Raw genomic sequence first — 13,105 nt, 5'->3', positions numbered from 1 at the left:
TAGCTTGCAAATCTGTCCTATGTTAAGCATCTTGTGTTAGGAAAGTAAAAGTTTAATATAGCCACAGAGAGCAAACCTTTCACACCTGCTCTTAGTTGTAAAAGACATATGTCAGTAGCTGTCTTTCTCTAGCTCTTCCAAAACTCCAGTTCCCTCATTCCTCCTGGTATCTTTCTGAAAGACACCACATTGTGGCGAGTTTCATGTCTCCTTGAGTTAAAAACAAATTCACCCCATTTCTCTTCAGGCAAAATTATGGCAGATGTTTCCATTCTAGTTTTGGTGAGTCTTTTTTTTATTTAAGGAGAATCCTAAATAAACAATAGGGAGGCTGCAGTGGTCCAAGATAACTTGGATCTTCCTAGAAAAATCATTGGAAATTTAGAAATTATGACTCAAAACAAAATGTCTTTGGAGTTAATAAAAGAAAAAAAAACTAGGGGAACAAAATCGATTCATTTTTAAAATCTCATCAAGAGATCCTTGGTAATCTTTCTTTACCTTAAACTCCCATCTTATTCCATTTCCTATTTTCCTCTTTCACTAAAACCCACTACATTCCCAACCATTTCTGACCTTCAGGAATTTCCCCACTTCTACAATGGGCCCACATTCCTCCTACTTCTCCCTCTCCTCTTTCAACCTATCTCCTTTCCTCCCTCCCTCCCTCCCTCCCTCCCTGTGCGTTAGATTTTCCCAATTAGGCTGCAGGCCAGCACAAGCCCCAGTGGTCAAAGATGGGCAACTAGAGGGATGGAGTTACGGGTCATATTTCATCCCATCTCCAGAAGCAAGCATGACAGATGAGGGAAATCAGCAACAGAGAAGCAGCGTGGCCTAGCGGAAAGAGCATGGGCCAGGGAGTCGGAAGACCTGGCTTCTAATCCCAGCTCTGCCAACTGCTTGCCATTGTGACCTTGGGGGAGTCACTTAACTTCTCCATGCCTCAGTCACCTCATCTGTAAAACAGAGATTAAATCCATTTCCTTCATTTTAGACTGTGAGCCCCAAATGGGACAGGGAGTGTGTCCAACCTGATTAAAGTGTGCCTACCACAGTGCTTGAAACATTGCAAGCACTAAACAAATACCATTAAAAAAATCATCCTTCCAGAGGCATATGTATTTCCAGTGTTAAATGTTGAAAATCAATTCACTGATGAAGAGTGACATCTTAGGTTGGTGAATCTAATTTTTTTCTTTCTCTCCCTTCCAGAGTGCCTAAAAAAATGGCAACCCAAGCACCGACGTTCACACAGCCGTTACAAAGTGTTGTGGCACTGGAGGGTAGTGCCGCAACCTTTGAGGCTCATATTAGTGGTAAGACTCTTATTAACTTCCTTTCCCCTTTCATTTTTTTTTTAAATAGGGAGCAGCAAAAGCCAATTTGACCACCATTTTAATGTGTGTGTTTTTTGTTCCCAGACAATTCTCAATGCGGGTCATTTTAGGCGTAGTACCCATCGCACAGCACTGACAAGATCTCATGTGCAAATGGGATTTCAGCATGTTTTATTCATATTTAGGGTTCCATGAAGCAAAATAATTATCATAACCTCAAAGCTGCCTCAAAAATAGCACTGTAAATGTGTACCAATAATGAAAGACTTCTGATTTGATTTTCGAGGACATATGAAAACATGGTAGTTTTCAATGTTAACTTTCACACCCTATTCAGCGAAAAGGCACTTTACACTCAGGCCCTGAAGCACACTAATACACTCAGTTAAAATAGGCTCCATTCACCCTCTTCAGAAAGAAGGGGGAGGAAAGTGCTTAAGCCACGGTGAATTTGCAGCCTTATCTTGAAATGAGAAGGGGTATCAGCCAGTATCATCATTCAAATCATTCAAAATGCAAGATCAATCCATTCCTTAATCAATCAGTGGTACTTTCTGTGTGCTTACTGTGTGCAGAGCCCTGTAGGAAGCTCTTGAGAGAGTGCAGTGGTGCAATACTTGAACGCACACATGATGCCTAAATGGCTCCCTCTATTTATGGTATTAATCAATCTTCAGGGGTATGAAAGATGTTGGCCTGAGGCCAACGAGCAGACTTGAAAGTTTCTTAAGCGTGTTTAATATATTTTCATCAATGTTTATCCTATCCTTCCCTTAATCCTACCCTTCACCAAATATGATGGAGACTCCCATTTAAACCATTGTTAAATGGACCCCCAAATGTATTTTCTGGGTTAAAAACATTTACTTTGAGGAAAAATAAGTCTTCTTTAAATTCAGGTAAGATTGGGGTTGTTGTTGTTTTTTAATTGCAGGTTTTAGTTTTGCTTTTTACAACATCTGCAAGACCACAGTTTCTTTAGAAAAATGCAGCTTTCTGATATTTGCAAATGATGCAAATGGTTAAATGAATACTGAACATCGCAGCTTTGGTCATATTTGCTGTAATATTAAAGAAATTTTCCCTTTATTTAAGGTATCAAACACATCAGTAAAAAAATTAACAATATTCAAATGATGGTTTTGCCATGTGGGCTCTTGGAACAGTAAAAATGATAGTGTAACCACATGATAAGGAAAAAATAATATACAATATAATAGGTATCCAATACGCTAGGAAGCTCCAGCCTCTTTACTATATGTCAAAAAAGTGAATTCGTATTTCTTAAAAATGTTTATAATAGATTTTTAAATGACCAGATAGAGCACAGGCTTGGGAGTCAGAAGGTCATGGGTTCTAATCCCAACTCAGCCACTTGTCTGATGTGTAAACTTGGGCAAGTCACTTCACTTCTCCTTGCCTCAGTTACCGCATCTGTAAAATGGGGATCAAAACTGTGAGCCTCACATGGGACAGGGACTGTATTCAACCTGATTTGCTTGTATCCAGGGACTGTGTCTGACCTAATTAACTTGTACCTACCCCAGCAATTCAAACAGTGTCTGGCAAATATCATAAAAAAATATTTGGGGGGTAAAAATTTGATTAAATCTGGTAAAAAAAAAAACCCTTAAAGGGCACCCCCTAATAACAACTACACTGTCGTTCGTCGCCGAAACTCGGGGGAAAATAGATTGAAATTCACCCATGGCTAAGGGCACCCTCCTTGAGCAGATTATCCTCTAGGCCTCATGCACACAGCTTCCATTATGCTCTCAGTGCTGTGTGTGGGCTAAACAATAACGTTATGAGAAAGACTGGGGTTCTTCTCCTGTAGATATTAAGAACCTTTTCTTTCCTCTCTAATTTTATTCTTATAATGCTTTAATTTTGTTCTTAGCTTAATTTTTAATCTAGATCAATCACATTTGGAAAGAATGACTAGTGAAGTCCAGGTACTCATAAAAAATATCTTTCTTAGCCCTAGTCTCAAATGAATGAATGCAGTGTACAAACTCCATTTTATTCCTCTTTCATCAGCACTCCCGAAATGAATTAGGAATTTGCATGTGTGAAATTCTGTCCCAAGCAGTCAACTGTTCTGATAAATTAATTACTCCATTGAGAAGGATGTGAGAGGAAAAACAATTTTAAAACCTCATGCCACAAGGGAAGGCCTTAAAAGGATGTGGAATACATTTTATCGGCTCCAGTTCAGCCTCACTGCTGTGATGAACTTCACATTCTCGATGGGTGGAAACAAATGTCGGATCAGCTTGACATTTGAGGAGATAAAGTGATTGCTTCCAGAGACCGTGTTGATTAGAATGACTGTGTGAACTGCTATTCTGTTCAGTTTTTCAGTCGGGAGTTTTGGGCGGATCACTTCTTGCCCGTCTCAAACGGGAGCAAAACCAAGTCGAAAGACTATCTGTAGCACTGATTGACAAAAGTGTCACGGTGACTTCTAATGAAATGCTCCGAAGAGGAAGGACACTTCAGTGAATAGAACCTCCACACATTGGGTAGAGTCTACCAACTCGGTTGTTTTGTACCCTCTGAAGGATCTAGTACAGTACCACTGTTTGATTGATTAGACAACCCTACATTTGGAGATTCCCTCCAGGTTGGGTTCAAAGTAGCCCCGGGGGACTTGTAGCTAGCCCAACTGTGTCTCTTCTGAGCCCTAGCAGAAAAAAAATCAACTATGGACCAATCAAATCAGGAGAAAGGGGGACCGACAAAAGACTGGGTAAATCCAGATGTTCAAAAACCACCCCGTTCTTCCTTGGGATGAACGATCCGGTCCAAAGCCGACAAGCTTTGCCCACCCAGGGAAGCAGCATGGCCTAATGGATAGAATATGGGCCTGGTCAGAAGGACCTGGATTCTAATGCCGCCCCTACCACTTGTCTGCTTTGTGATCTCGGACCAGTCATTTCACTTCTCTGGCCCTCAGTTACTTTTTCTGGGAAATGGGGATTAAGCCTGCGAACCCCAAGTGGGACAGGGAATGTGTCCAACCTGATTAGCTCATATCTCCCCCAGTGCTTAGTACAGTGTCTGTCACAGAGTAAGTGCTTTAACAGAGGCCATTAATAAAAACAAAAGATCAATCAGAATCTATGAGCACTGGTTGGTGTCAGATCCTTAGAAGACAGCTGCTTCAAGCAGTAAAAGGAAGGTAGATATAGTACGACAGCTGCGTACTAAGCAGATAATCAGATCGAATGAGAAATACCATTTTTTAGACTTACCTCAGGTTCCAAATAACGTCTACCAGAGAAGCAGCGTGGCTCAGTGAAAAGAGCCCGGGCTTGAGAGTCAGAGGTCATGGGTTCGAATCCAGGCTCTGCCACTAGTCAGCTGTGTGACTGTGGGCAAGTCACTTCACTTCTCTGTGCCTCAGTTACCTCATCTGTAAAATGGGGATTAACTGTGAGCCTCACACGGGACAACATGATTACCCTGTATCTACTCCAGCGCTTAGAACAGTGCTCTGCACATAGTAAGTACTTAACAAATACCAACATCATTATTATTATTATTACCCCATTTTCCCCAAAGAAATGATAAGAACTCAGCCAAAGTGCTATCTTTTTTTTTTAGTAGAATCAGACTCTACAAAACTAAGTTATTTTCTTCCATTTGGCAGACTTCTTTAACATAATTTTGAGCATTCGTTCATTCAATCATATTCCTTGAGCGCTCACTATGTGCAGGGCACTGTACTAAGCTCTTGGAAAGTACAATTCGGCAACAGAGACAATCCCTACCCAACAATGGACTCACAGTCTAGAAGGGGGAGGCAGAAAACAAAACAAAACAAGTAGACAGGCATCAATACCATAAAAATAGATAAATAGAATTATAGATATATACACATCATTAATAAAATAAATAGAATAATTAATATGTACAAATATACACAAGTGCTGTGGGGCGGAGAAGGGGCTAGAGCAGAGGGAGGGAGTAGGGGCGATGGGGAGGGGAGGAAGAGCAGAGGATGGGGGAGCTGAGTCTGGGAAGGCCTCCTGGAGGAGGGGAGCTCTCAGTAGGGCTTGGAAGGTGGGAAGAGAGCTAGTTTGGCCGATGTGAGGAAGGAGGGCAATCCAGGCCAGAGGCAGGACGTGGGCCGGGGGTCGACGGTGGGACAGGCGAGAACGAGGCACAGTGAGGAGGTTAGAGGCAGAGGAGCAGAGTGTGCGGGCTGGGCTGTAGAAGGAGAAAAGGGAGCAGCAGTGTGCCCTACTAGATAGAGCACTGGCCTGTGAGTCAGAAGGACCTGGGTTCCAATCCTGGCTCTGCCATTTGACTGCTGTGTGACCTTGGGCAAGTGACTCGAACATCTCTGGGCCTTGGTTACCTCATCTGTAAAATGGGGATTAGGGTGCTGAGTCCCAAGTAGGATATTGTGTCCAGTCAGATTAGTGTGTATCTACCCCAGTGCTCAGTACAGTGTCTGGCACATAGGACATGCTTAACAAATACCATTTAAAAAAAAAAAGAAACACAAAGCTCCTTGAGAACAGGGATTATGGGGACCAACTCTTTTGTATCTTCCTTTCCCATGCGTTTAGTACGATGCACTGCTTTGATTGACTTACTGAACCCAAGATCTATAATCTCTTGTGTGGGTGAGAATTTTAAAATCCATCTGGTAGCTAAAATTTAACCTTGGGAATCAATACACAAGCCCCGGAGAGAAGAGCATTTTCATTTTCTCACTTCTTATACACTGAAGATTCCAGAGGACTTCCTAATTATGGTTGTTCAGCTCTCTACACCCAATAGATCATGGTGGCCTTTCCAAGTACGGAACTGTAGCAGTGCTTAATCAGTGCTGTCCATCCCAAATGTCCAGATAAACCAATATGGAACAATTTGGAAGCCCACTCTGTCTTTAATTTAAGGGATCCTTATGATTCAGTTCACCTGCTTTCTTACTTTTATGGCTTCCGACGAGGACAGACAATAAGATTTAATTTTCTGTTTTGGGCAGTTCTGTGTATCAACCTGAAATAAAATGGGATAATCTGAAATATAATTGGATAATATTTTATTTTACCGAGCACAAATGCCACATAATGATTCTTTATTTTCTATGGTATAGTTACATGAGGACCAATCCCATTTTCCTCATATACGATAAACTCCTACTGACTGCAAAAGGATGTATTCATTTCTCTTTTAAAGCCCTATATGAACTTACACCATGAATAAGTTGATTCTGAAGAGGATATCATTGATTTTGCCACTCTGCATACAAGTAAATTCTCCCTGAAACCATCTGTCTTGGAACTCAGACTTCTGACCATTTCTGAATCAGAATAATTAATCATTCATTCATTCATTCAATAGTACTTATTGAGCGCTTGCTATGTGCAGAGCACTGTACTAAGCACTTGGAATGTACAGATCGGTAACAGATAGAGACAGTCCCTGCCCTTTGACGGGCTTACAGTCTAATCGGGGGAGACGGAGAGACAAGAACAATAGCAATAAATAGAATCAAGAGCAATAAATAGAATCAGTCAACCAGTCAATGGCATTTATTAGGTGTTCACTTTGTGCAAAGCATTGTACTAAGAACTTGGGAGAGTACAATACAACAGAGTTGGTAAACACTATACCTGTCCTCAAGGAGTTTACAGTCTTGTTGGAGAGCTTTCCATTTTAGTCTGAGGTTGATGGAATGAAGTTTAATGGGTCAGTCAGTCAACTTGTATTTGAGTGCTAACTGTGTGCAGAGCACTGTATATAAGTGCTTGGAAGAGTACGATAGAACAATATAAATTCCCTCCCTACAATGAGCTTACAGTCTAGAGAGTGTCCTTCCCCATCTAGGGAGTTTAGGAGATATAAAGGGTGGAGGTTATGCCCATTCCCACTCCCCTGATTTCTGAGGTCACACTGGAGGGAAGCAGTGGAGCAGGGATTACCATCCAGGCCTCTTAACTCTTGGTCCTGTGTTCTTTCCCCAGGAAGTGATTGCTCAGAGAGACACTTTAATGGTGCCCAAGGGTCCCTGCATCTCCCAAAGAGCCTCTCAACCGCAACAACTTCCTAAGGAATAGCTAACGCGTCAGCAGCCCATTAACCTTCATAACACCACAAACAAAAAAAGAAACGACTGTACATTTCCCTGCCCCACCTGAAATATTTCATCCCAAGGAATAGATATTTAATTATCCAAATAGGATTTCTCCGTTCAGAAAAATTGATTGATTCCCTTTACGGTCTTTGTTTCCTAGTTATTTCTTATTCTTCTCTGTCATATTGCTGCATCTCTAATGCTCTCATCTTTAGTTCTTTGATAACTTCAAGAGGGAAGCTAATTAGCAGGGGACAGATGTTGCAACAAAAGTATGTTTCAAATGCGTTAGACCTCCTTTGGCTCAGAGAGTTCCTGTTGAGAGATTTTAATTTCTTATTCTCCAGCATGATTACCTTATTGTTCAGTAATTTTATTTGTGTATTTGTAAGATTTGTTCAAAATGCATGACAGCCTCTAGGCAAACATGTGAAATTATTAAACATACAATTCAATGCAAATAGCACTGTAGCAAATCTCCCACCCCAAAGAAATGATAATAAAAAAGGCAAGACTCAATTTGACAGCAAGATCTAAAAGTGAAGCTCCAGAAGATGAACAGATTTGGGCGACATCTCAGTAAGATGGAGGGGAGATTCCTCAGTTGAGATGTCTCCCCATGAACCACTCTCTCTTCCACTGAGAATCCCATCCAGGATCTGCTAGGTGTGACTACTCTTCTTTGTCATGACGGTAATCTTTTGTCACAATGGCAATAAGGACAATTAATAATGTCAGTATTTGTTAAGCGCTTACTATGTGCAGAGCACTGTTCTAAGCACTGGGGTAGATACAGGGTAATTGGGTTGTCCCACATGAGGCTCACAGTGAATCCCCATTTTACAGATGAGGTAACTGAGGCACAGAGAAGTGAAGTGACTTGCCCACGGTCACACAGCTGAGAAGTGGCAGAGCCGGGATTCAAACCCATGACCTCTGACTCCCAAGCCCGAGCTCTTTCCACTGAGCCACCCATCTAATAATTGGGCTGAAAACAACAGAAATGTTTTATGGGTAAAATCAAAGATCAAACTTAGAAAAAATGCCATTCGGAATGACCAGAACATCCAATTTAAAGAGAAACATTTGTAAAGACTTCTTTCTGCCAGGAATAATAATAATAATAATGTTGGTATTTGTTAAGCGCTTACTATGTGCAGAGCACTGTTCTAAGCGCTGGGGTAGACACAGGGGAATCAGGTTGTCCCACGTGGGGCTCACAGTCTTCATCCCCATTTGACAGATGAGGTAACTGAGGCACAGAGAAGTGAAGTGACTTGCCCACGGTCACACAGCTGACAAGTGGCAGAGCCGGGATTCCAACCCATGACCTCTGACTCCCAGTCCTGGCTCTTTCCACTGAGCCACACTGCTTCTCAATAGGATTAATGCCATTCCATCCCGGGAATTGCGATGCGGCTCGTCTTCCTTGAATCGGGGCAATTAAGTAGTTAAACTTTTGTGGACCTTTTCATCTATTTGCCGAGACAGTGGGCGACTGCACCCAGAATTCCCTGGAACATTCGATTATCCTGCATGGAAGCCCGAGTACAAGAAGACAATGCAGCAGAACATTTCATTTGCATAATCCGTGTCATTAGTATGCATAGCGGTTCATAGGAATTTATTCAAATATAGCTCCAGATCTGGGGGAGGTATTTGCCACATGCTGAAGGTACAATATTGACAATAACAACAGTAGCCATCACAATCATTGTTATTACCATTATTAATTATAATTATTAATTGTTCATCATTAATAATAATGCCCTGACTTTCCTTAGAGCTTTTATTTTTCCAAAAAGCTTTCATATTAATTGTCTCAGTTGATCCCAGAAGCCTCCCGGTGAGATAGGGAGAGGCTGGCATTACCAACCCCATTTTACAGATTAAGGCACAGAGAGATTAAGAAATTTAGGTTTTGCATAAACTAAGTGCTCAATAAATCCCTACAAAGCCTTATTGAGGGCACATCTCCTGCCAGAGAACTTCCTTGATCAAGGCCTCCTTTCCTCTTCTCCCACTCCCTTCTGCGTCACCCAGACTTGCTCCTTTTATTCATCCCCCCTCCCTGCTCCACAGCACTCACGTACGTATCTGTCACTTATAGATTTATATTAATGTCTGTCTCCCACTCCAGACTTGTAAGCTCGCTGTGGGCGGGAATCTGTCTATTGTCATATTGTACTCTCTCAAGAGCTTAGTACGGTGCTCTCCACACAGTAAGCGCTCAATAAATACGACTGAATAAATAAATATGATTGAAATGACGAATAAATACAATTGGTTGACAGATTGATTGATTGGAATTGGCACAAAACCCTGCAGGAATCCTTAGCTGTAGGGATACTGAACTGTCCTTCTTGGGTCTTCCCTCCTGCTGCAGGTTTTCCAGTTCCTGAGGTGAGCTGGTTTCGGGATGGCCAGGTTCTTTCAGCTGCTTCTCTGCCCGGCATGCAGATCTCGTTTAGCGATGGCCGCGCTAGACTCACGATCGCTGCTGTGACTAAGGGTAACAGTGGAAGATATTCCCTGCGAGCCACCAATGGATCTGGACAAGCGACTAGTACTGCTGAACTACTTGTTACAGGTGCGGTGCGGTTTCCTGAGGCCGGCGGGTGGGGGTGGTGGGGAGGGGGATCCCCAGAAGCCCCCCCCCCCACCCACACCCACACTAACAGGTTCCCAAGTAATAATAATAATAATAATTATTTGCAAAACGCTTACTATGTGCCAAGCATTGTACTAAGTCCTGGAGTAGATACAAGGTAATCAAATTGGACCCAGTCCCTGACCCACATGACGCTCACACTCTAAATCCCCATTTTACGGATGAGGGAACTGAGGCACAGAGAAGTTAAGTGACTTGACCAAGGCCACACGGCAGACAAGTGGCTGAGCAGGGATTAGAACCCGTGATCTCTGATTGTTCTTGCCACTAGGCCACGCTGCTTCCCCAGAAGTAGTCAATTATATTTATTGAGCGCCTACTGTCTGCAGAGCACTGTACTAAGTGCTTGGGAGAGTACGGTATAACAATATTATAATGTTGCCTGCCTAAAACAAGCCCTAAACAAAAACAAAAGTCTGGGGAAGTTTACACCCAGGAGGGCAAACCGCCGTGTTTCAGTTTACATGATTTCTGGTCTTCAATGCATCATTCCCTTTGTATTTTTAATATTAGAAAGTAGGTGTGACCCCAAACCTGCCTTTAATACTTGCTGCACCCAGACATCACCTTATTATCCCTCTCAGTTCGAAGGACCTATAGCTTTAAAAGCAAGGTATGAGAATGTTCTTTTGCCACTGTGTGGGGTATTTCATGCTCTGCCACTTATCTGCTGTGTGACCTTGGGTAAGTCACTTCACATCTTTCTGCTGCAGTTACCTCATCTGTAAAATGGAACTGTCATCCCCATGTGTGACAGGGACTGTGTCCAACCTGACCACCTTGCACCTACCCCAGTGCTTAGTACAATATAGTACAGCGCCTAACAAATACCTTCAAAACGATGAAATTTAATATCTCTTGCTCCTTGCACAGTGCCCTCTCCTTTTTCTAATGCTTTCTCTCTCCCTTGAGTCTGGGTTCATCTTTACCATCAGAAGGGGTTGTTAACCTATTTCATTGCTGTCATTTCAAGACGAATCCCATCTGCCCCAGCAAAACACTTACACTATTTTAAAATTCATTCCACCCAATTAACTGGAAAATGCCCTTCCGAAGCACAATTAACAACCCATTACAATATTATTAGGACTGCGGTTTGGAAAGCAGATAAATATTTGGATTTTCCAAGGATATTTACACAGCATAAGAATCAAATAGGAGAAGAGATGAATGGGAAAATTTAGAAGCTAATTCAATTAGAAATTAGCATTCAAGTAAACCACAGGTGTGCCCATGAGACCGACATCAAATCAGAACTTTTTTCTTGGCACTCTAGAACACTTTTAAAGAAGTTAATTTTAAAGGGACAGTTACTGAAAGCTATGCAGTCACCTTAAAATGTGATCAGTTGCCTTGCTGAAAGGGAGATGGGAGAAATACCAGTATAGCCCCCAAGAAATGCAGTAACAAGGGGGTTATGGTACAGAACACCTCAGAAAAGGAAGCGGAAGAATGGCCCAGTAGAAGCTGACTGGTCCAATCCTTGCCACCTTGTTGACTAAGCCAAATTCAACCACCATCAAAGATGACCCATTCGCTGAGCCTTCGTTGGTTCAAAGTTCATGCACTTTTGATCTCTTGGCTAATTTTTCGTGTCTGACATTTTGCTGCTCCTCTCCTTCTTTTAACCTCTGCAGCAGAGACAGCACCACCTAACTTTCTACAAAGACTACAGAGCATGACAGTGAGACAAGGAAGCCAAGTTCGACTTGACGTGAGAGTGACTGGAATCCCTACACCTGTGGTGAAGTTCTATTGGGACGGAGCAGAAATCCAAAGCTCCCCTGATTTTCAGATTTCACAAGAAGGCGACCTCTACAGCTTATTAATTGCCGAAGCTTATCCTGAAGACTCTGGAACCTATTCAGTAAATGCCACGAATAGTGTTGGAAGAGCTACTTCAACTGCCGAATTACTGGTTCAAGGTAATGAAAGTGAAACCTTGGGGTAAGGGCTCCTAGATGGGAATGGGTCCTGGCAAGCTCTGGACCAAGTCAAAGTGTTGGACCATCTGAACTGGAAAGGAGGCTTAAATGAGCAAGCACGGGGTGCCGACTTCGTGGGAGAGATGGCAGCAGTATCAATCCCACAACTTTTTGAAATGTATTCACAGCCTCTCCCTGCCAGATCTCTGATAAGACCTGAGAATTTCCAACCGAGAGCTTAGACAACTCACAAATGTGGATTACTAATCCGTGAGCTCAATCGTTCAATCACCCAATGGTACATATTAAGCATGTATTATATGCACAGCACCATACCAAGAGCTTGAGGGAGAACGATACCATGGGATAGACTTGAGCCCTGCCCCCGAGGAGCTGACAATCTAAAGGGGGAACTTACAGTCAAGCCCTTTTGGCTCTGTATTAAAAGTAAAAGGTTGGCTCCAATGGAATAGACTCAGCCCAAGGGCCCGGGACTGCTATCTTGAAAATGTCGTTGGCTCAAGTGAGCGGAATTCAGTACTTGTGAGTCTCAGCACCGAACACCAACACCCAACTAGACTCTGAAACCATTGAGCAGGCAGAAATCAGAAGCTGGAACAGGTAATCAGTAGCATTTATTGAGTGCTTACTGTGTGCACAGCACTGAACTAAGCAGTTGGGAGATTACACTAGAGTTGACAGATCTGATCCCTACCCACAAGTAGCTTCCAGCCTAGAGAACATTCAGTTTGAGGATAATTAGAGCCCAGTATGGCAGATGAAATTTGAAGCCATTCAGAAGCCAATAGCTTCACTTCTAAGCAAGTTTCATCCCACTTCCCCAGATTCAACCCAATTATATTGTTATGCAGAAGTCCTGAAACTACCAGAAAACCCGTTGGCGCCTTGATTATTACGGTATTTGTTAAATGCTTACAGTGTGCCAAGCACTGTTCTAAGCCCTGGGATAGATACGAGGTAATCAGGTCGCCCCTCGTGGGACTCACAGTCTCAATCCCCATTTTACAGATGAGTTAACCGAGGCACAGAGAAGTTAAGTGGCTTTCCCAAGGTC

The 13,105-nt window shown here is 42.6% G+C and overlaps 1 protein-coding gene across 1 annotated transcript in view; it reads left to right on the top strand.

The window, feature by feature from the left end:
• Window positions 1-13,105, top strand: part of TTN (titin) — a 305,556-nt gene that overhangs the window by 1,502 nt on the left and 290,949 nt on the right. Inside the window, 3 exon segments of the mRNA XM_039913043.1 lie at window positions 1,216-1,319; window positions 9,821-10,024; window positions 11,743-12,030. Coding sequence (XP_039768977.1) covers window positions 1,229-1,319; window positions 9,821-10,024; window positions 11,743-12,030 — 583 coding nt within the window. The 5' untranslated portion in view covers window positions 1,216-1,228.

The sequence above is a fragment of the Ornithorhynchus anatinus genome, chromosome 9 (genome assembly GCF_004115215.2).
Source record: "Ornithorhynchus anatinus isolate Pmale09 chromosome 9, mOrnAna1.pri.v4, whole genome shotgun sequence".
Classification (NCBI taxonomy): domain Eukaryota; kingdom Metazoa; phylum Chordata; class Mammalia; order Monotremata; family Ornithorhynchidae; genus Ornithorhynchus; species Ornithorhynchus anatinus.
This window is presented reverse-complemented; position numbering and strand designations above follow the sequence as displayed.